The sequence below is a fragment of the Mus caroli genome, chromosome 7 (genome assembly GCF_900094665.2).
Source record: "Mus caroli chromosome 7, CAROLI_EIJ_v1.1, whole genome shotgun sequence".
Lineage (NCBI taxonomy): Eukaryota > Metazoa > Chordata > Mammalia > Rodentia > Muridae > Mus > Mus caroli.
Genome location: NC_034576.1, coordinates 48,473,201 through 48,494,248, shown reverse-complemented (window position 1 = coordinate 48,494,248; position 21,048 = coordinate 48,473,201). Strand labels below are relative to the sequence as shown.

General features: G+C 47.2%; 1 protein-coding gene across 3 annotated transcripts in view; it reads left to right on the top strand.

Annotated features, from left to right (window-relative positions):
* Sergef (secretion regulating guanine nucleotide exchange factor) overlaps positions 1 to 21,048 on the top strand; it is a 203,174-nt gene that overhangs the window by 110,731 nt on the left and 71,395 nt on the right. For all 3 annotated transcript variants that reach the window (XM_021168201.1, XM_029480146.1, XM_029480145.1), the window contains one exon: positions 20,180 to 20,216. In XM_021168201.1, the coding sequence (XP_021023860.1) occupies positions 20,180 to 20,216 (37 nt within the window). The remainder of the gene's footprint in view (positions 1 to 20,179; positions 20,217 to 21,048) is intronic.

Genomic DNA, 21,048 nt, shown 5'->3' with positions numbered 1-21,048 from the left:
CGTTCCCTGAGCACATCCCGTGATGTCAGCCTTTGAGTGAGTGCCCCGTGTTTCCGTTCCTGTCTTGTCACTTCTGCTGCTGCCTGCATAATTCCGAGCTGCTTCGTCCTTCGTGTTGACTCTACAGTGTGAGCTGCTGCTGCCACTGGCTGCTCTGACTGCTCCTCTTCTCCTTGCTTGTTTATATCCCAGGCTCTTATGTTAAATGTTCATTAAATGTTCTACGATCCATCCAGAACAGCCTTGTCAGAACAGGGAGGGGAAAAGCACAGATCTATCTTCCCTCTTGTCATTTCTCTCAGATGAATGAATTAAATATTTTTATTGCCTTGAAGATTAATTACCTCCCGTCCTCAGCCGGCTTTAATATTCTAGCTGTCGTTTCTTGTGATTGGAGCCTGACAGGGTTTCTGCTCTTCTTCCAAACTCCTTCCTTTGCCTGGGTCTCTGTTTCTGTGAGGCCTTGGCTTCTGTGGGAGAGGGCACGCTTGACTTGTGGCTTTAGGTGAAGTGCTGAGTTGTGGATTTTACCGTTCACATGCCTCCTGGAGTTGCCTGGATTTTTTTTCTGGCGTATGGGGTATGGTTATTGTGGTCACCAAATAAAACACTTGAGACCCAGAGAATGTAAGCAATGAGCCCAAGGCTGTCCAGAGGATGCATTTCAGACCCTGACGCCACCCTGGGTTTGAGGCTATAGATGTGCTTTATCATTTGCACACAGTGGAGAAGGCACCGAGGCACTGCTTTAACCAATCTTGCACCCCCTTTTGGAAGCACCTATTGTGACATAGACATGCCTTGTCAGGGTGAGGAAGGAGAGGCAACCACCTGTAGGCAGGCGATGTCAGCTAGATAGTAGACATCCCCTGTCCCCAGCTGGATAGTAGACATCCCTGTCCCCAGCTGGATAGTAGACATCCCCTGTCCCCAGCTGGATGGTAGACATCCCCTGTCCCCAGCTGGATAGTAGACATCCCCTGTCCCCAGCTGGATAGTAGACATCCCCTGTCCCCAGCTGGATAGTAGACATCCCTGTCCCCAGCTGGATAGTAGACATCCCCTGCCCCCCAGGAATGGACATGCTCATCCTGAAGGACTCATGTTTGCAGGGATCTTTTCATTCGTCTCTAAGGTGGCTTCTCAAAGCTGGTGTGTGTGTGTGTGTGTGTGTGTGTGTGTGTGTGTGTGTGTGTGTGTAGGGGGGACGTCTCCATTGATGAAGTGTCCGTCTCAGAAACATGAGGACCTGAGTTCTAGCCACAAACTCATCTAAAAAGGCCAGGAACGTAGCATGTACCTGGAATCTCAGGATTGGGAAGGAGGAGACAGGAGGATTCCTGGGTCTCTGGTCAGCTAGCCTCGCTTAAGTGGTGATTTCCAGACCGAGGAGAGACCCTGTCTCAAAGGTGGATGGCGTTTCTAAAAATGATGCTCAAGGCTGTCTCTGGCCTCCACATGCATATATGCACGTGTGCACACATATGTGCATCCCCACAAACATGCACATACACATGTACTTACCCCCCCCCCACACAAACATGCATGGGAGCACACACACACACACACACACGCACACACACTGATAAAGTGTCTTCTTAAGTCACCCACGATGACCAAACTTCAGTTCCTCATTCCTGCCCATGTTCCACCTTCAAACAAGTATTTCTTCGTGCTTTCTCACATGTGCTGCCTCCTCTGGGTCCTCCCCACCCTCCAACAACCCTCTGTTCTCCGGCCAGCCTGTTCTAGCTTCCCTGGCCTTGGGTCCCAGTGGCTCAGCTTGAGAAGAGTCATGGAGTCTGTCAGAAGTCCTCAGCTCTGCCACTGTACCCCCTGGGCATTTCTTGGAAGTTCAGGTGTTCCTGTCTGATCCATAGCTGGGTGGAGGTGCTTTTTGCCCTGGATCCCTGCGGCACCTTTAGTGATTTCTAGGCCTCTGTCTTTCATCCATTAAGGACACTAATGGACTTCAAACACTGCCCTGCTTTTCAGCTTAAAGCACCAGGAACTGGGCCAAGCATGGTGGTTCACGATTTAATCCTGGCACTCAGGAGGCAGAAGCAGGTAGGTGTACCTCTGTGAATGTGAGGCCCTGTCCCCCCAAAACCACACAAACAAATACAACTCCAAAAATCTATCACACCACCTATTCTTGCTCTTTCACACCCCAGGCTTTCATTCCCCAGTATGAGAGTTCCCCAGCATGAACCTAGCTGTGAGTGCGTCCTGCAGACTGTAAGGGCTTGAAGGCTTTGGCTGTTGGGACAACTACTGTGCGGTGCTGGTTGGCATCTCAGTCTCCTTGAACCCTCTGGATGGTGTGAGTTCAGGCTTTTGATTCCCTTTGTTTTGTTTTTTGCTGGGTCAGGCCTGGGTGTGGGGCATGCTGGGCTGCCCCACTGACTACATCCCAGGCATTTATGTTGTTACCTGCTGCTTGTAGATATGGAAACTGAGGCCCTGCCTGGGGTAGGCTTGGGCAAAAGGTCTAGTGCTGGAAGGAGAGTCTCCAGGCAGGTGGGAGGAGTAAGCCACATAGAGAACTAGCTTTGTGGAAGAAAATGCCCATTGCCTTGAGGACAACAGTTCTGCACCGATGGCCACTCTCAGGATGGTGGGATGTTTTCTTGTGGGGGCCCAGGAGACTTCATGAACGTAGATTCCGCTGAGTATGAAGGGTGACGGTTTTTCTCCAGAAGGGACACCGGAAGGGTGTGGTTAGCAGAGACTCTTGAAGGAAATGCCTCCTTGATGTCACCAGGGATCAACGGTGTCCCTTCCACCATGGTGCACGGAGCTGGGGGGAGATGCAGTGAGACACGAGGCTGTTCATTGATGAACATTTAAGTGTCTGGCTGGAAGATTCACGTAGGCACAGGGGAGCCACCGGCAGGCTCTGAGCAGTGGAGGTGTGAGCCTGAGCTGAGATTTACAAAGGTTACCTTAGACCCCGGGGGGGCTGGAGAGAATTGGTAGCAGGGAGAGGAAATGCTAAAAAGCTGCTGCAATCATCCCGGACACATGTTCTCAGGGCTGAACATGTTCTCAGTGGCAGCCAGGAGAAAGGCAGCAGGAGGGCGGAACAGACGGATGCGGATGCAGAGTGGAGCAGCGGGACTCAGTGACTGTGAGGAGACAGAGGTGGCTACAGAGAAGCCGTGGCGGCAGGAACTGATGCCCGAGGGTTTGGAGGGTGGCCGGGTGTGCGGCTGGGAAGGGAGGGCAGTTTGAGCCCTGCAGTTGGAGCATTGATACTTGAGGCGCAGGTGAACCACGTGGTTTCTGTGGTGCTTAGTTTTGTTCACAGCCCCTCGGGTTCCTCCTGTGACACATGCGCCTGCCTTTACCCCGAGTCCAGTCTCCCTCTGTGCCTCTGTGCACGTGGGAAGATCACCTGGAGGCTACGATCGATGTAACCTTGCAGTTCATGTCTGGGTATTTATGGGAGAGGAAGCACTTGGAGTGACCGGAAGTCTGCCGACTTTCCCGCCAATCTCCTAGGTGAGGTCCCCGAAGCATTGCCTCAGTAAGCTAAAAAGGTTCCTAGAAAAGGCAGTTTACTAATAGATGCACTAGAAGCCATTAGGATGGAGCAGATATGGAAGTCAGCTGTCGTAGGAAGGTAGAGATGGTTGGATAGGATCAAATTTAAAAGTACACTCAGCTGTCAGAGCGGAGATTGATGTCTACTGAGTGTTAGGAACAGCTGTCACACACTGGATGCCTCCTTTGTGCAGATATTGCTGTGAGCGTTTTACACATAGTAATAAACGCAAGTCTCATACAAACCCAGCAAAATAGCAACTATTACTCTTTCTGTGTCTCGGGTGTAGAAACTGAGGAGGCAGTTCGTCCAGGGTCGTATCACTTGTTCATGGTGGAGGCAGGACTCGAACTCAGACCTTTAGTACCAAGGCCAACATGACTATCCATGCTATGCCCTACCCCTTGCCTATCTTCCAGACAACTTTAAACTGTTATTAATGCAACTATCAAGCCGTTCTCAACTGCTGGGAAACAGGAACGTTGCCGTCTTCTCTGTGTGCCTTGTGCTGTAATGGTACCTGGCATGAAGTTCGTGCTCACTAAATGCACATGGAGTGAATGTCCTTCCGAGTCACTTTCATAAAGAGAAGAGAAGGTGGGCAAGAGAGTCTCATGGAGCCTTATCCTTGCTATGAGGCCAAGGGTAATTTTAAACTGCTGATGCTCCTGCCTCCACCTCCTGAGTACTGGGGTTATAGAACGTGTGTCTTTGTACCAGCTTACATGCTACTTACGGTCAAACCTAGGGCTTCATGCATGCTAGGTGACCACTGTGCCAAGTGAGCTACGTTCTCAGTCCAAGTGAAAAGAGATTTATAATTTTATTTTTATTTTCTGTGAATGGGTGTTTGCCTGCATGTATTTCTGTGTACCATGGGCAGGCTTAGCAACCCTGGAAGCCAGAAGAGGGTGTCAGATCATCTGGAGTTACAGGTGGTTGTGAGCCACCATGTGGAGGATGGGAATTAAACCCAGGTCATCTGGAAGGACAGTTAGTGCTGAGCCATCTCTCCAGCCCAGCAACTCCACTAAAAAAAAACACAGTTTTGTTGTTACTGGCACAGATGTTATATTCCACTGAGGAGGTGTCTTGTGATATGACTCCTGGTCTTCTCTAAGTCTGGACATATCACTGAGCCTGTCTGGAATAAAACCACCATGGTAGTTGACGGATGCAGAAATTGTTTTATTCATGCAATTATTATAGCTAACACATGGAGAATTAAATTCTGACTATTTAGAAGAGTTAGTTTCCTTCTCGCTATAAGTTTTTGTTAAAGAGAAGTGTTTTAAAAAACCAAACAGGGGGCTGGAGAGATGACTCAGCAGTTAAGAGCACTGACTACACTTCTAGAGGTCCTGGGTTCAAATCCCATCAACCACATGGTAGCTCACAACCATCTGCAATGGGATCGGATGCTCTCTTCTGGTGTGTCTCAAGAGAGCTACAGTGTACTCACATAAAATAAATACATAAATCTTAAACAAAATACAAACAGTTTGGGGAAAATGTTCCCTGTTCCCTCTGTGATGTCACACTTCCCCATTGTTTCCTGGCCCACATAGGCAGTAGACACCAGGCTGATGAACCTGGGTGTAAGTCCTCCACACCCACATCTGTGTGATTAAGTTCAGTCATCAGGAGAGTCTTCACAGTTCTCAGTATAATTCCTGTTACACACATGAGGAAACTGGAGCTAAGACAGACTTAATAACTTGGCCAAGTTCACAGATCGAACAGCAGATAGGACCAGAAGTCAAACGTGCTATCACCTGAACTAGTACAGTGGCTTTCTGAATGACTGCAAAGCCAGGTCCTAACCAGGCAGTCTTCCCCTTGTAATTCTTGGTGCACTGGACCAAGGGTGGTAGTGTATGCTGACGGCATTAGATTAGAACCGTGGGAACAAGCAATGCACCCCAAAATATTTGTTCTCTCTTGCAGAAAACATGGGTTCTGTTCCCAGTACCTACATGGGAGCTCACTGAGGTCCGTTGGTAAATGTCATTCCAGGAGATCCAAACCCTCTTCTGGTCTCCCTGGGCACCAGGCATACATGAAGAGCACATGCATGCACTTACACATGTATATGAAATAAACATAAAACGTTAAGATACATGGTTGACCTCTGGCTGGAGATGCAGCACAGTTGATAAAGTACTCCAGAGCATTCTGGAAGCCCTGGGTTTGGTCTCCAGCACTGCGTAACCAAGGGGTGGTGGCCTGTGCCTGTAATCCCAGAGTTTAGGAGGTGGAATCAGGAAGATAAAAAGTGTTACAGCAATGTTGAATTATTGTGATGTGCAACACAGCCTGGCCAATATTAAGAGGACCTTGAGGAGAGAAATGTATGTGGCACGACCTTTGGAAGCCTTGGCTTGCCCTAAAACACAATGTTAGGGTTTCCATTTTTGGTTTTGATAGATTGTTTGCCTACTCTGTGGGAGCTCAGTGGGGACCCCTGGTCTTCTCAGACTGGAGAAAAAGAAGCCCATGTAGAGTGGTCTGTCTCGTGAGGTGGGCTTTCCTTCCCTCCAGTGTTGGGCTGAGGATACAGGAGGAAGCTCCACCCTTTCTTGGCTGGCACTCGGGTTTGCCATTCCTAGAGCCCCGCAGCGCCTACTCTGCTACTATTCTTCATTCAGCTGCGGAGGCCCATTTGCCCCTTTATCAGAACATCTGTCCCTTCCTGTTGATGAGTAGCATTCCAATATGGCTGAACAGTTTTCTACAGTCTATCAGTTTTCTCAAACCGCCTAACAGGTTACCACTTACAACAGTATGTGTTTATCAGGTAATCGTTGTAGAAGTCAGAAGTCTCAGTGGAATCAGTTTTATTTTCAAATTATGACTTCACAAGACTAAAACTGAGATGTCAGGGGGCCCAGAAGTCACGTAGAAGCTCTGGGGAAGACAGTGTTCCTGTGTTCCCTCAGCTCAGCAGCTGGCTTGAGTGCCATGAGACTACAGGAGTGAAATCACATTCCATACTGTCAGCCTGTGGTCATTCACAGCCCCTACTGCATATCTGTCCTTTCAGCATTGACCCGTGATGCTATACAATGGTGTTATTAAAAAAACAAAACAAAACAAAACCACAAAGATATAAGGCTAAGCACGTTTATGATGTTTGTGTTGGTCCACACTGAGAAAAAACATGTATCACGGATTTTCTGTCACAGTTGGAATCTAGATATAAAAGAAAGTCAGAAGGAGTCTTAGTTAGGGTTTTACTGCTGTAAACAGACACCATGACCAAGGCAAGTCTTATAAAAAACATTTAATTGGGGCTGGCTTACAGGTTCAGAAGTTCAGTCCATTATCATCAAGGTGGGAGCATGGCAGTATCCAGGCAGTCTTGGCACAGGAGGAGCTGAGAGTTCTATGTCTTTATCCAAAGGCTGCTAGTGGAAGACTGACTTCCAGGCAACTAGGGTAAGGATCTTATACCCACACCCACAGTGGCACACCCATTCCAACCAGGTCACACCTATTCCAACAAGGCCACACCTTCAGATGGTGCCACTCCCTGGTCCAAGGATATACAAACCATCACAGAAGGGTTACTTGGGAAAAAGAACGGGGTTAGCAGGCTGCAAGGTGGAGATCAGACTGTACGTATATGTGCAAGCATGTGTGGAAATGTCAAGGTTCTGTACAACTAATGAGCACTGATTTGAATTAAATTACAAAATACTAGCCCATGACAATTTTCTTTTGCTCATGGTATTGTGGCTGGAGGTTAGGGGCAATCACATTGAAGGAGAAGGAGAAATGAGCCCCACCCCCAGGGGAGAGGAAAGGCATTCCACAGAGGAACCTGTAGAATGGAAGGAGTCTGTACAGATGTCATGGAGGGTGTGGCCTGCTGCACACCTTGTTCAGTAACCCATTGTGACACAGATGTGTCATCAGTCAGGAAGAAGGCATTTTGCATGTCATGGATATGTAGCCAAGAATAGAACCCAACAGTCTGCAACTTTGTTTTGAACTGGGAAAGTTGAAAAAGCCACCTCACTCGACCAAGAAGGAGCCTGTGAGGATCACTTGGCCGGAAGCTGCCCTGCAGGCAGCGGAGGGTCTGGGGGCAGAACAGTGACACACTTGTCTGCTGACTTGTGGGCTGCGCCCAGACAGAACTCAGTCAAGCTGGGTCACTTCACTTTTAATCTCAGAAAGAATGTGACTTTAGGACCTGGCTGTAGAGATTTTATTTTAATTTAAAAGCCAATGTAATGGCTGGAGATACAGAATGGCAGGTCTAGAACTTGCCTAACATGCAAGAAACCCTGGGTTCTTAACTGGCACTACACAAAACAGGCCTGGGGGCACATGGCCAGCACTCAGAAGACATGGACAGGAGGGCCAGAAGTTCAAGGTCATAAGGTCATCCTAGGTGACATAGTAAGTTTAAGGGCAGTCTGAGATGCAGAAGGCCATGTCTGAGGAGGCAAAATAATGCTTTCTCACCACGAAGCTCCTGAGGGTGTCACATGTCACAGACCCTCTTGGGTAGCGCCACATTCAGGTGTCTTGCCCCTGACTGGTAGTGTGGCCCAACTGAGCTCAGCTAAGCATCTGCAGCAGAAGCGAAGATTCCCTGAGCCTTGTGCACAAATGGTCCACCCTGCAGCTGTTGTCTGTGGTTCTCATGGAGAGAACTAAGATAAGAGAGCAATGTGCTGCCACCTCCCGTACCCCACCAGCTGGCTTTCTAAGTGCTCCCCACCCTGTGAGGCCATCCAGGGGCTTTTCCTCGGGTCTGCTGAGATCTTCCTGTCATGTTTAGGGGGCATTCTTGTGAGATCTTCCTGCCATGTGTGGGAGAAGGGCACATTTTATTAGCCACTGAATTCAAGGGGTCACCTGAATTCACCCATTATTTATAGAAACCATAAGGAGTGGGGCAAGCTCAGAGATAAACTCACTGCATTCTATTAGCATCTGTGGCAGAAGGTACAAAGATGGCAGACATCTGGTTAGGACCTACTATGTGCCAGGCACTGTGCAAAGCTCTGAAGACGGGGATGAGTGAGGCCCTGCTACTAGCTGTACAAAATGGTTCAGACATGTGAGAACCACTTAGTACCAAGTGGAATAGTACCATCTCAATAGCAAGGCCCAAAGGAGGGAACAGTTGCTCCTGAGGTGCATTGGCCACTTCTTAGCTATGTGCTTTTAGTCGAGGTGTTTACCCTATTTCTCAGTTAATCTGTAGAGCAAAGCTATAACAAGTTTCTACAAAGTACCTGGAGCAGAGCTTAGTTAACTAAAGCCAGCAGCTCCTTTCCTTGCATGCACCCCCTCTCCCTTGCCCAGAATTCTAGCAAGCTGAGGCCCAGCCTGGACTGGTGTGGGAGGCAGGGTGGTGGGATGCTGCACATGAAATTAGCATGCAAGTGTTTGTGGATGATTCTACCGAGTAAAGAGGCTGGCGAGCTGTGTTCAACACTCAAGATCCTAAGTAGGAATTTGGGCTTGAGCAATGAAGACAAAGTAGCCCACATGGACTTTGACAAGAGCGTTTTTGGCACATGGACTTTGACAAGAGCGTTTTTGGCAGAGGAGGGAGAGGTTGGGTGAAGCAGATCACCCAGGAAGCTGTGGCAGAATTCCAGGTGGGAGCTAAGGCCAAAGACCACCTCTCTGAGAATGTACAGGCTGAAGGAAAGATTCAGCCCTGCATCTGGCCCACACACCTGTAGGATTGTTGTTGGTAGAATGTCGGTTTGAACCCTAATTTGTCCCATGTAGCCATACCTATCTCAATATCCCAGCATCATGGCCAGCCTTCTTTCTGACCTCGGATCCATCCTGACAGCCACACCCATGGCACTGAGCAGGAGTTGGGTGGAACTCGTGGGGGCAGTGGTGGAGCCTGTAGGATGGGAAGCTGCCTCATGGGATGGGGAAGCTGCTGAAGAGAGGCCCACTCTTTAAAATCACAGCAATGAAAACAGCTTCATTATGGATTGCATATAAAGGCTGGTCACTCAGGACGCTGGGGGGATTTCTATTGCTGTGTTACAGTTGGATTGGCTCCAGCGAATGTGATCTCATTTCATCGTTAGAGTCCCATCAGGTAGATATCACTATGCCCATTTTACAGGGGAACGGGCTCAAAAATTACAGGTCCCATATCAGGGTCAGACAGCTCAGTAATAATTGTCAGACCATCGACCATGCTTCGTGGCCCCTGAGCCTCAAATTTATAACCTAAGCATCACAATGAAACAAACCCAAAGGGATGGTTTCTGCATCAGAGGAGATGCTCTACAGGAAAAGATGTCACGTGAAAGGAGAAAGGTGTTCTTTGACACCAGGAGCTGGGCCTCGGTGTTGCTGCGAGCTGACCAGCAATCCCCACTCAGCCCACATGTTCTCTTACTGATCTAAGCCTTTCACAGAACATCGACACCAGACAGGCCACTCTGTAGCCGTGGCAAAAGGAGGCAAAACAAGACTTTCTATAATTTTGTTTGAACACAGATGAAACGTGACTATTCTACCTGTTTTGTTTTTTGTTTTTGTTTTTGTTTTTGTTTTTGTTTTTGTTTTTGGTGTGACCTCATGATTTTCAAGTAAGATATATAGAAATAAGTCTATATGCAAAAGTAAATTGGGGGACCTGGATATAAGGCAAAGAACAGCTTTTCCATATGTTTTAAGTCACTGCCAGATTCTTCACGCCCTAATGCAGTCCGAACGCTATGTAAGATTTGCTCATATGGTTTGCCACATATCTATGCGTTTGTTTCCTTTAAATTCTGTTTGCTCTGTGTATGGATTTGACCCTGGAGCTTGCTGTGAAAGGCTAGCTGGCCAGCCAGTGAACCCCAGGGCACATACATCCCTGGTCCCTTTCCCCTCAGTGCTGGGCACAGCTGCCTAGCAGCCCACCCGGCCTTTACATACGTGCTGGGAATCCATACCCAGGTCCCCATGATTCCCTCTGCCTCTGTGGACGGCCTTCATAGTCCCCCCCATGTCTCAGTGATACCTCTGCTGGCTGCTTTTCTCTGCCATCCTGGTCACGATCCTGGGCAGGTTTGCCTTTCGAGTCTTGCTTGGCCTTCTTTAATCCAGGACAGCTTTCCTTTGTCTCCCGTGACTGTTGTGTTTTAAGCGTACAGGACAGTTCCACAGCCCCATATCATGTCCCTCAATTGCTTTTACTTGATATTCCCTCCTGATTAGATTTCACCTCTACCCTCTTGGCAGTAATACTAAATAAATGATGGCGTGCCTGCCTTTAATACATCCTCAGAGGGGAATCTGATTTTAGTTTACCTGTTATTAGTGATGTTCACTCACGTCTTCGGGTGAGGTGCTGTCCCTTCTTTTCTATGACGCCACCATCTTTTCCCTGTGCCACTAAACAGTGATGTGTGAGGAGATGGCTGGGGCTGTGTGAGCCTGACACTCTTCCAGGACTTTTGATCTCCAGTTTTAAGGGGAATTGGCAATTCATCCCTGCACTCACTGTTATTATAATGGTTGTAAAACTTTTCTAAATCAATTATTCCTTTTATGTTTATTATTTATGACATCCCAGTATAAGAAGAGCGTTCCCTGCTTCCATATTTATTACCCAGTATGTATTCATGGACTTTTGTTTTATTCAGTGTATTGTAAGTGAATACTGCCATTATTCATTTTAATGCTCCGATTCCCCCTGGCCCCAGCTGTTAGGGACCCCTTCAAGGTGGCTCCTATGTTATTTTCTGACATCCTCATCACCCTGACTTTATAAGACCCCTCTGTCACCTTACTTCTTGGAACAAACAGGTTTCCAGTTGTTCTTTCCTTGTCCTGACCCTGGAGTCTGCCATTTCTTTGGGGAGTCTGATTTTTCTTAGTGAAAAAGCATTTAGGATCTGAGCTCTGTAGCGTAAGAGAAGTCATTGATGCTGGGGCCAGGGGTGACTGCGTCTAGGTAGTTCTATACTGGCTCAAGCAGCTGACATGTGTAGGGATGGAACTGTGATTTCCCATCATGCCTGAACCTTTGGTCTGGTGTGCAGGGCTGCTCTTTGCTCCCCCGGGTCCATGTTTGTGTTTGCTCCATCTGCAGTGGAATTCTGGTTCCCAGCAACATTAATATATTTTTCTATCTGCACACTCCAGCAGTGTGTGCAGATACCTTCAGAACCCACAAATGCATCCTATGGAAGAAAGACGACTTACTATATAGTTTAAGGTGGTTTTGTAGTTCTTTTCTTCATTTTTCTGTTGTTTTTGTTGTTCATTTGATTTTTTAGTTTTTCAAGAACAAAAGCAATTACTGTTATTTGGGATTACTTAAGATTATAATTCCAGAAAACAGATGCGCAGAGTCTTGAAAATCTATTTCCACGATGGTTTTTAAACCAGAGCGTCCCGAGTCAGAGTCCTGTGTTCAGAGGCCACTAGGATTAGCTGCTCCCTGATCCTCTAGACAATTATATTTGTATTTGAAGTAAGTTTTACCCATTTTTATGTTTATATTTTATATTTTGTTTATATAAATTTATGATTGCCTATGTTTGGCTTCTTTTAATATTATTCTTGATAGCCTATGAATATCAGTAATTTTCCCCTGCTATATGAAGTATGTGAATTAGTTTTCTGTTGCTGTGGTAAAACAACATGATACAGCAACTCATAGAAGGAAGAGTCTCTGTGAACTGTTCCAGCGGTATGAGAGTCATGGGGGCTGGAGACATAGCTCAGTGGTTAAGAGCACTGGCTGCTCTTCCAGAGGATCCCTGTTCAATTCCCAGCACCCGCATGGCAGCTCACATCTATCTATAACTCCAGTTTCAGAGGCTCCAACTCTCTCACACAGATGCAAACACCAATCCACATAGAAAAAAGGAGTCAGTCATGGCAGGGAGATATGTCAGCAAGTGGCAGGTATGGTGGCAGGAAGGGGAAGCAGGACCAGGCTTTACAGCTTGAGCTGCAAGCTGGAAACAGAAGGATCAGTCTTCCTGCTCTTAAAGCCTGCCTCTAGTGGTATATTCTACAAGGTCACACCTCTGAAGCCTCCCAAACAGCACTATCAATGTGGGACCTATAGGGTGTCCCGCTTAAGCTGGAACCAACTCCTTTCCCATGAGTACAAGGGGTTGAACTCTGGGCTTATCCATGCAAGGCAAACCCCATACTCCCGAGCCACACGCCTAACCACTATAAAGTACTCTTCATGAACTACATTTTCTCCTGTTACACTAATGCCAAGTCTTTCTTTAAATTTTTAACTTTGATGCATGGGAACTCGGGCCTTGTGCTGTAGAGCTAGACTTTCATCTCTTATAAGTAACACACTATGGACACTCTTACACATGCCTTTTGATTAAAATAAGCACGTATCGGTTTGGGGCACTTGTATGTTCTGGTAAACATATATTATGTGTATATCCATAGTTTTTCAGCTTTAGAAGATATTGCCAGACAAGTTTTCAAAGCAGATGTTGGATTTCACTCCTGATGACAGTGTGAGCCTTCGGCTCATTCACGTCCTTACCAGCATTTGGTCTTGTTAGTCTTTTCAATTTGTTGTTGTTGTTTGAGACAGGGTTTCTCTGTGCTGTCCTGGCTGTTCTGGACTCACTCTGTAGACCAGGCTGGCCTCGAACTCACAGAGATCTGCCTGCCTCTGCCTCCTAGGTACTGGGATTAAAGGCATGTGCTACCATGCCCAGCAGTCTTTTTCATTCTGATCTAGTGTGGTAACGAGGGCAAGGATTAGACTTTGTGGAGAAGCACGTCTACAGCAGTGGCTTTCAACCTAAGCGTTGTAGCCCCTTTGATGGTCAGATGTCCTTCTCTCAAGGGTCACCAAAGAGCATTAGAAATCACAATCATTTGCATTATGATTCATAACAGTAGCAAAATTAGTTATGAAGTAGCAATGAAATAATTTTATGGTTGGGGGTCACCACAACATGAGGAACCGTGTTAAAGAGTCACAGCATTGGGGAGGTTGAGGACCACTGCTCTACAGTGTTTGCCTGTCCCAAAGCTAGTTATCACTCTGAGTTTAATCCAGCCGGCTGTCTTCTGCACACAGTTCCATGCTGTTCCCCAGGGTATGACGACGCACCTTTACTGAATCTAGATATATTGTTATATTAGGCTCCTTCAATCTGCAAGGATCAGAGATTCTCATATCTAAGGATTGTGGTGGACTTTGGTATAGAGGGGGAAAGCAGGTGAAATGAGTGTCTTATGAAAGAGCAACAGGAAAGTCATTCAGGACGAAAGGCAGCTCAGACGCGGAGCCATCGGCCCTCAGACGAATGTTCACACTGTGGTGTTCTGTGGGACGGAAAACGTGTGTCTCTGAAGCGTTTCTTTAGAATGAAGTGAAGGGTGACGTTTTATTCTGCAGATGGCAATGGGCTTGTGTGGTGTATTCAGGAAGTGTTTAGGATGTGTGGGATGGGTCAGAGAGGGGTTTGCCCACCAGCACATGCTAGGGAGCAGTAGTGACAGGTTTTAGATCCAGGTTTTCTCATTCCTTCTCCAGAGCCCAGTTTGCTGTTACTCCCACACTGAGTCATGAGAGTATGGGAAGTTCAAAAGGAGATTCGACAAAAGCACATTATAGCTGAGTCTGGAGGGGAGAGGAGCCGGGCCTCCCAGGAGCTGAGATGGTCCACCAGGACAGTGTCTTGGTGTGTTTGTCTTTTGGGTATGAGTATGGTACAGACACAGAGAAGGGACTTCTCAAACCATAGGAAAGGAGAGACTAAGTGTGGGGACAAGACTGAATATTTTATTACCATGACAATATAGAACTTAAAAAGGGGAAGGGAGAAACAATGGAGTCACGTGGGGACTCTTAAAAGAGCCCGGGCTGGAATGGAGAGGACTGAACAACACCCAGGCCACTTTGAGACTCCCTGAGCAGCACAGTTAGTGGGCTCTGGAGTCTGACTAGATTCAAGGCAGAGCCTCACTGTCCCAGGAAAGTGTCTTGAGGCAATCAGCTCTCACGGGCATGACCCTGACTGTCCTGCCGGCCACCCCTACAGAGCTGTCCTTTGGTGAACTGGTTCCTCAAGTAGTCAGTGATAGATGGGCTTATATTGGTCTGGAATGGCAGCCAAGTTTGGAGGAGTGGGTTGCTGGTGGAGGAGCTGCAGTGCTGCTCACCAAACAGGACAGATGATGCTTGGGGTGGCTCACTAGGAGCTTACACAGGGAACCTTGCTATGGGGGCACTGATGTCCTGTGCCTTACCCTGTTAGCTATACACTAATTACTGAAGTCCACGTGCTGCCTTGGACATAATGCCCCACTTTGGAGAATTGCTAACCCTAGTCCCTAAGCTATGAAAGGCATGGCAGACTTCTTTAACACTCGAGATAATGTCTCTCATTTCCCATGGATGTTCCAGTTCAGCTACATCTGGGCTCCCGGTGAGGACCGTGCAAATGTGTTGAACCCGCAGGAGGAGGAGCCATTGAGCGTCACATCTGAGACGTCTCGTGAGTCTAAGAGGGGTCTTTAAAGGAGGAGTGGCTGCCGCTCTTCAGCCAGGGAGCCCTTTCAGGGGGAATGAAGTTGCTGAGCAGGAGGCTGGCCAAGGGCTCCCAGCCAAAGGCAAACAAACAAACTCCATCTCACTTTCCTGTGGTCATGTTGGACCTGTTTCAGTACTGGTGGTGGCCACCGGCTTCTGTGTTGGCAGGTTCCATCCCAGGGTCTTGAACCTTTAGAGGCAAGTCTCTCTACTTGTAAGCCGTATCTCCAGCCCCTAGTTTACATTTCTTTAGGGATGCCACCTTAAAGACTGTGCCAATACATGCTTGGCACTATTTAGCGCTGACTCCCCCTCCTGGTCCTGTTTGTTATCTCCCCTCACTCCATGCTCTGCACTTGGGCTAAGAACAGAGACACTAGGCAGGGAGTCAGCTGGATGATGGAGGGACTGAGGCAGGAAACACAGAGCGCCCAGGTGGAGCCGCAGGCTGGGGTGGGGGGTTGATGTTTGAACAGTCCTCTGTGGCTAAGTAAATGGTGGGAGATGGGAAATTCCAGTCAAGGAGAGTAGAATGCATAAGAACCTGAAATTACATGACGTCCTTAGAGAAAATATGCCTCATGACCGGAAAAGAGAATACATTGTCTGCAGTTGAGTTTATGAGAGGTAAACATGAGCTAAGTCATCCTGGCCTTATAAGACACGCTTTCTAATTTAGACCTTACCCCCCAATAGAGTGGAAGGGGAGCTGAGGAGGGTTTTCAGCGGGGGTCAGGTGTGTGTAAAAGGAAGGAGGGCCACCATCTGTCCCTCAGCACTTCTGTAAGGCAGACAAGACACACTGTCACCTTTCAATATCTGAGAACATTCAGGTCCTGGAGGTTCAAAGTCCTGCCAAAGGTCTCAGGAATCAGAAAGTAGAAGGCCCAGGAGTGACCTGGCTTCCTGGCACATAGCCACTTTTTAACAGTCTTCTATAAAACTGCCTGCCGCTGGGCAGTGGGGAGACGCTGGCAGGAGCAATATGGAGCAAATGGCCATTGAAGCAATATCACTGGGGGAATGTAGCGCTGAGAGCTGTGGCGTGTGGTGTTCAGGGGTCCCCACCTAAGCCAGAGCACAGAGAGGGAGAAGCCATGGGAAGTTCCATGTTCTCAGCTTAGCAGGGGCATTGACAGAGCTCGTCTACCGATGTCTTACTCATGAATGCAGAGCTGCAGCTCTAGTGCGGAGCTAGCATCTGTCAGCGGCTGGCCTGGAAGCCCGATTCCTAATGCTGGTAGGTCGCTTCCAAGTCTCTGATCAGGGCTACCCTCAACCCCAGACAAAAGTCCTTTGCCTCTCTGTGTGTTCCTTACATGGAAGAGGTTTGCTTGTTTGAGGTAACAGGAGGCAGAGGTAAAGGGCAGTAGCTTGCAAATGAGACAAACCCGACTTCACTTCTGTTGCTGCTGCCTGACTAACTGTGGAGGCCACTGAATATGTATGAGCCTCGAGCTCATCTCAAAAATGAGCAAAGCCAAGCATACCTGGAAAGATGTCTGTGATGATTAAAATGTGCCGGTGTTCGAGAGGCGCCGCGGAGCACAGCCTGGCACACACGCGTCCTCGGGTTATGGTAGTTTTAATTACTGTTCTTATCACTGTCACACACTACCGTTGCTGTCACCACGGTGAAAGAACGTTCTGGAAATAAAGACTGGTGGGAACAGAGTTCCTACTCATGTGGCTACCAGGATGCGATTGCCCTGGTAACTTACCTCTTTTGAGCCCCTTCCTCAGATCTAAACACATACACTTCATAGTTAGCTTTTATTTCCCTATGTGGAGGGAACTGCATTATAATTCTTTTCTTATTTTTAATAGCTCTACCCCTCCCACCCACCCCCACCCCCACCCCCCGTTACAAGCATTAGTGTGTAAGACTCAGAGAGAGAGCGGACAGGTGCTGTCAGCATTCTGATGTCTCTCCTTGCAGTCATTTTTATTCATGTTTTATTACAGAGTGGATACTGTATTATGGATACAACTTTTATGTGATTTTTTTCCCCCGTTCAGATGATATTTGGAATATTTTCTTAGTGTAAGCATCGTTTTCCTAGGCTGCTTAATAGTGCATCAAGCAGCTCTGCCGTCATTTACATACATATTTGCTTACTGCTAGACAGCCACGTTCCCCCTCTCCCCCCCATCGGTCTAAGCTGCTCCCTGTAATGAACAGACTCGGAGAGTCAGCCTCAGTGCAGCCCGGAAGCTTATGGTGAACTCCCATCATGCCGCTGGTCCCCAGGGACTCACCATGGGACAGTGGCAAACCTCCTCAAGCTTAGAGATGTCTGGAGCAGCTTACCAAGAGGGCTTCTTTGCCACACTCTCTCAGAGTCCGTGCAGTGTTATAGTCCCTGCTCACACCAGGTTGAGTGTGGCACAGGGAATCCCATTTTTGTCCAGGGCAAGGCCTAGGAGCCCAGGCTGCCCCTCTCTCCTCCAGCCTGCCTGGCTGAAATGCTTTGAGCCCTTCCTGAGACCAGAATTTTCATTTCCCCACCGGGAGTCAGACAGGAGCCTGTCAGGGGAGGAGGGCCACAGTGGCACTAGTCTTTGTAAATGCGTTAGATTTAAAGGTACTTTATGTTAATGTTTTGTTTTTGTTTTGCCTATGTGTATGTGTGTGTGTCCAGTACCTATGGAAGCCAGAAGGAAAGGGCGATCGTTCCCTAGAACTAGAACCACATTCAGTTGGGAGCCAGCATGTGGTTGCTGGGAACTGAACCCAGGTCTTCTGGGAAAGTAGCCAGTGCTCTTAACCACTGAGCTATCCCTCTAGCCTCTCCAGTCTTTTTTTTTTTGTAATTAACAAATATTTATATTTTATATACATACACATACACATACATATACACGTGTGTGTGTGTGTGTTGTCCAACATGAAGTTTTGAATAAGCACACATCGTGGAATGGTTAGGTCAAGCTAATGGTTTTGTCATTTTTGTGTTAAGAAAGCTTAAAATATACTCAGCATTTTCGTTTTTCCCTTTTTTCACTTGTGTGTATGTGTGTGTGAATTCATATGTGGGTGCGGGTGTACATGTATACACACATGCGAAGCCCCAAGGTTAATGTCAACAATCATCTTCCATTGTTCTTGTGCCGTATTCCCTGAGGCAGGGTCTCTCAACCCAGCTTATTCTGGGGATCTGTCGTCTCAATGGTCTGAGACTGGAATCACAGGCCGGCTACCACGCCCACCCTGTGTTCATGTGGGTTCTGGGGATCTGAACTCCAGGAGGTGCTTACACAGCATGTTTTAACTCATGTTACTCAGAGGTTCTCAAGGATATAACACAGTGTTATTAGTCACAGCCATCAGTGGGCTGTAATAGGGATGAACCCAAAGAGCATTCTGTTAAATGAAATAAGCCAGGTACAAGATGTCACTCTTGTGGAGTCATTCCTGTGGTCATGAGAGTTCTCATGTTCAGACTTGGCCTGGAACCCAGGAAAAGCCATTTCCTCTGGCTATGTCTCTGTCCAGGTAACATAGCTGACACCCATGGCTCCTCCCACATCAACATCCAGCATAGTTCCTCCCTTTCTCGGGCCTAGGATTAAAATGAGCATCTTGATGCTGGTCACACATCTTCTCCAGAGCACCCAGGGAGCCACCTCTGCCTTCCATCCTGTCACTTCCTCCTGACAGTGGTAGATAATGCAGACACTGAGGGGTAGACATACCCACCAGTGGCTGGGAATTCTGGATTCAAACCCTGAGACCACTGCCCTCTCTCTCTGAGACTTTCTTTCTTGCTTGCTTGCTTCCTTTCCTTCCTTCCTTTTTTTTTTCTTTCTCTTTTTCTCTCTCTCTCTCTCTCTCTCTCTCTCTCTCTCTCTCTCTCTCTCTCTCACTCACTCTTCATGCACTCGGCATTTTTATTTTTATTCATTAGTTTGTCAGATGTTAGCTGAGCCCCAGGCTCTGTACATGTCACAAGTGCGATGCAGAGGTGAGACTCACTGTGTTCTCAGGCTGTGTGCGTCTAGCAGAGACCAGAAGAAATACTAAAAGACAGGATGCCTGCTGCAATGTGGTGCGGGATAGACAGACAGGCAGATTCTGATCGGGCAGAATGACAGCGGTGCCTGAGCCAGCCTAAATGCTGTAGCCAAGGAATTCAGTGGGTGCTCTGAGGTAAAAGTGAATACAGCCTTGTATGTAGGCAGTAAGGAGAGGCCATTCTGGGTGGATGAACAAGCATGCACTTGAGCACAAGAGAACGCAGTGCACTCAGAGGCCACAGGGAGTCTGGGCTGGAAGAGGGTGGGAACAGAGCAAAAACATCAGTTCCACAGATTCCTTGGCTCATTTTATCACTGGATGGGATGGCCATTCTAGTTCAGCATTTGAAAACTGTTATCTTTATTACTATATCTTTTTGGATTTTTTTTTAAAAAGTGATGTGTACGTTATAGAAATTTTGAAAAATGCTTTGGGTGTGGCAGTACACTCCTGAAACCTCATCACTAGGGAGCTAGATGCAGGAGGAGCAGAAGTTTAAGGCCAGTTATAGCTCCACGAGACCCCGGCTATGGTCTTGTATGTGTGGGTTGCCAGAGAGATACTTTGTTGATTAAGAACCGTGATAGAGGAGCCAGGCTCAATCCCAGCACCCACATGGTAGCTCACAACTGTCTGAAACTCCCACTCCAGGGCATCAGCGCCCTCTTCTGCCCTCTATGGGTACTGCATGCACATGGTGCCTAGCCTTGCGTGCAGATTAAAAAAAAACCTACACAAAAAATTAAAGTGAAAAAAAATTAAAAATAAATAAAACAGATTTAAAATTTTAAGTAAAAAAGAAGAAAGTTTGAAAAATAAAAAGTAGAAAGAGATCACTGGTAGTCTAACTGGCTAACGACAGCTTTAACATCTTGGTGCATTTCCACGCCATGTTTTTCGCACTGACTTTCCATGTAGCTGTGAATATGTTATAATTATAATTTTAACCTTTGTGTATGATGCTCCTTTCTACATCTTTCTAAAAGTTGCCAAAATGTGGATGTACATGCCATTATGAAATAACCGTGATCACAAAGCATACTAGCGGAGATGTCTATACAGTTTTTTCTAATAGCATATGTTTTCTTTACTTTTACAGATTTCTTGTGGCTCGGAGCACAACTTGGCAGTAATTAGTAAGTAATTTTTACACTGATAACAGTTGATTGTGAAACCCATGTAATGTAATTGGAGTCAGGCTCGGTGGTGTGCATTTCATACCCAGCATCCAGCAGCTAATCACAAGTCCCAGGCTGTCTGGGATATACAGTGAGAGAGAGGGTTGGGGGAAAGGGGGAGAGTTGGGGACGATTTTGGAGACATTTTTGGTGATAAATCCCTTCGTGGGAGCCTGTTTTCTGAACACTTCAGCCTGTTTCAGTGAGTACCTTCCGAAGGTCCCTGAGTTTGCTCCTGCCTCTGAAAGTGATATTTAAAGACATAGTTCACAGGCTCTGGCATCATGAAGAGGGAGACATAATATCAAGGCATGAGCTAGATACTTCTGACTCTGAACAAACCCATCCTAGGAAGTTCTTTCCTCTTGGTTTGGCTCTGTCTTTGGAAGCACGGGGCTTGGTTCCCAGTCCTTGCTGCCTGGTGTGTACCTGCACCAGGGGACTCCAAGTAGGGCACAAACCTGGCTCATCAAAGCTTTCTCTTAGCCGGCCTTGGATAACACAAGGCCATGTCTGCACCCATGAGTAATTCATTCAGGAAAGCTGTCTATTACTCTCCAGAGTCGACTCGATTTGGGCTAAAGAGCACAGTAGGGCAATCACTGCTCAGGATCCACTTACACCCAGTATGACTCCAAAAGTACACATGTGTAAAGTATGTATACAAATGAGACATAAATTGGCAACAGCTAGAAAATTATTTAAAAGACAGTTCTTCAGTATACATTAACTTTTACTATTAAAGGACAAAGCAGACTTGTGTACTAATGAGGTGTGTGTGTGTGTGTTT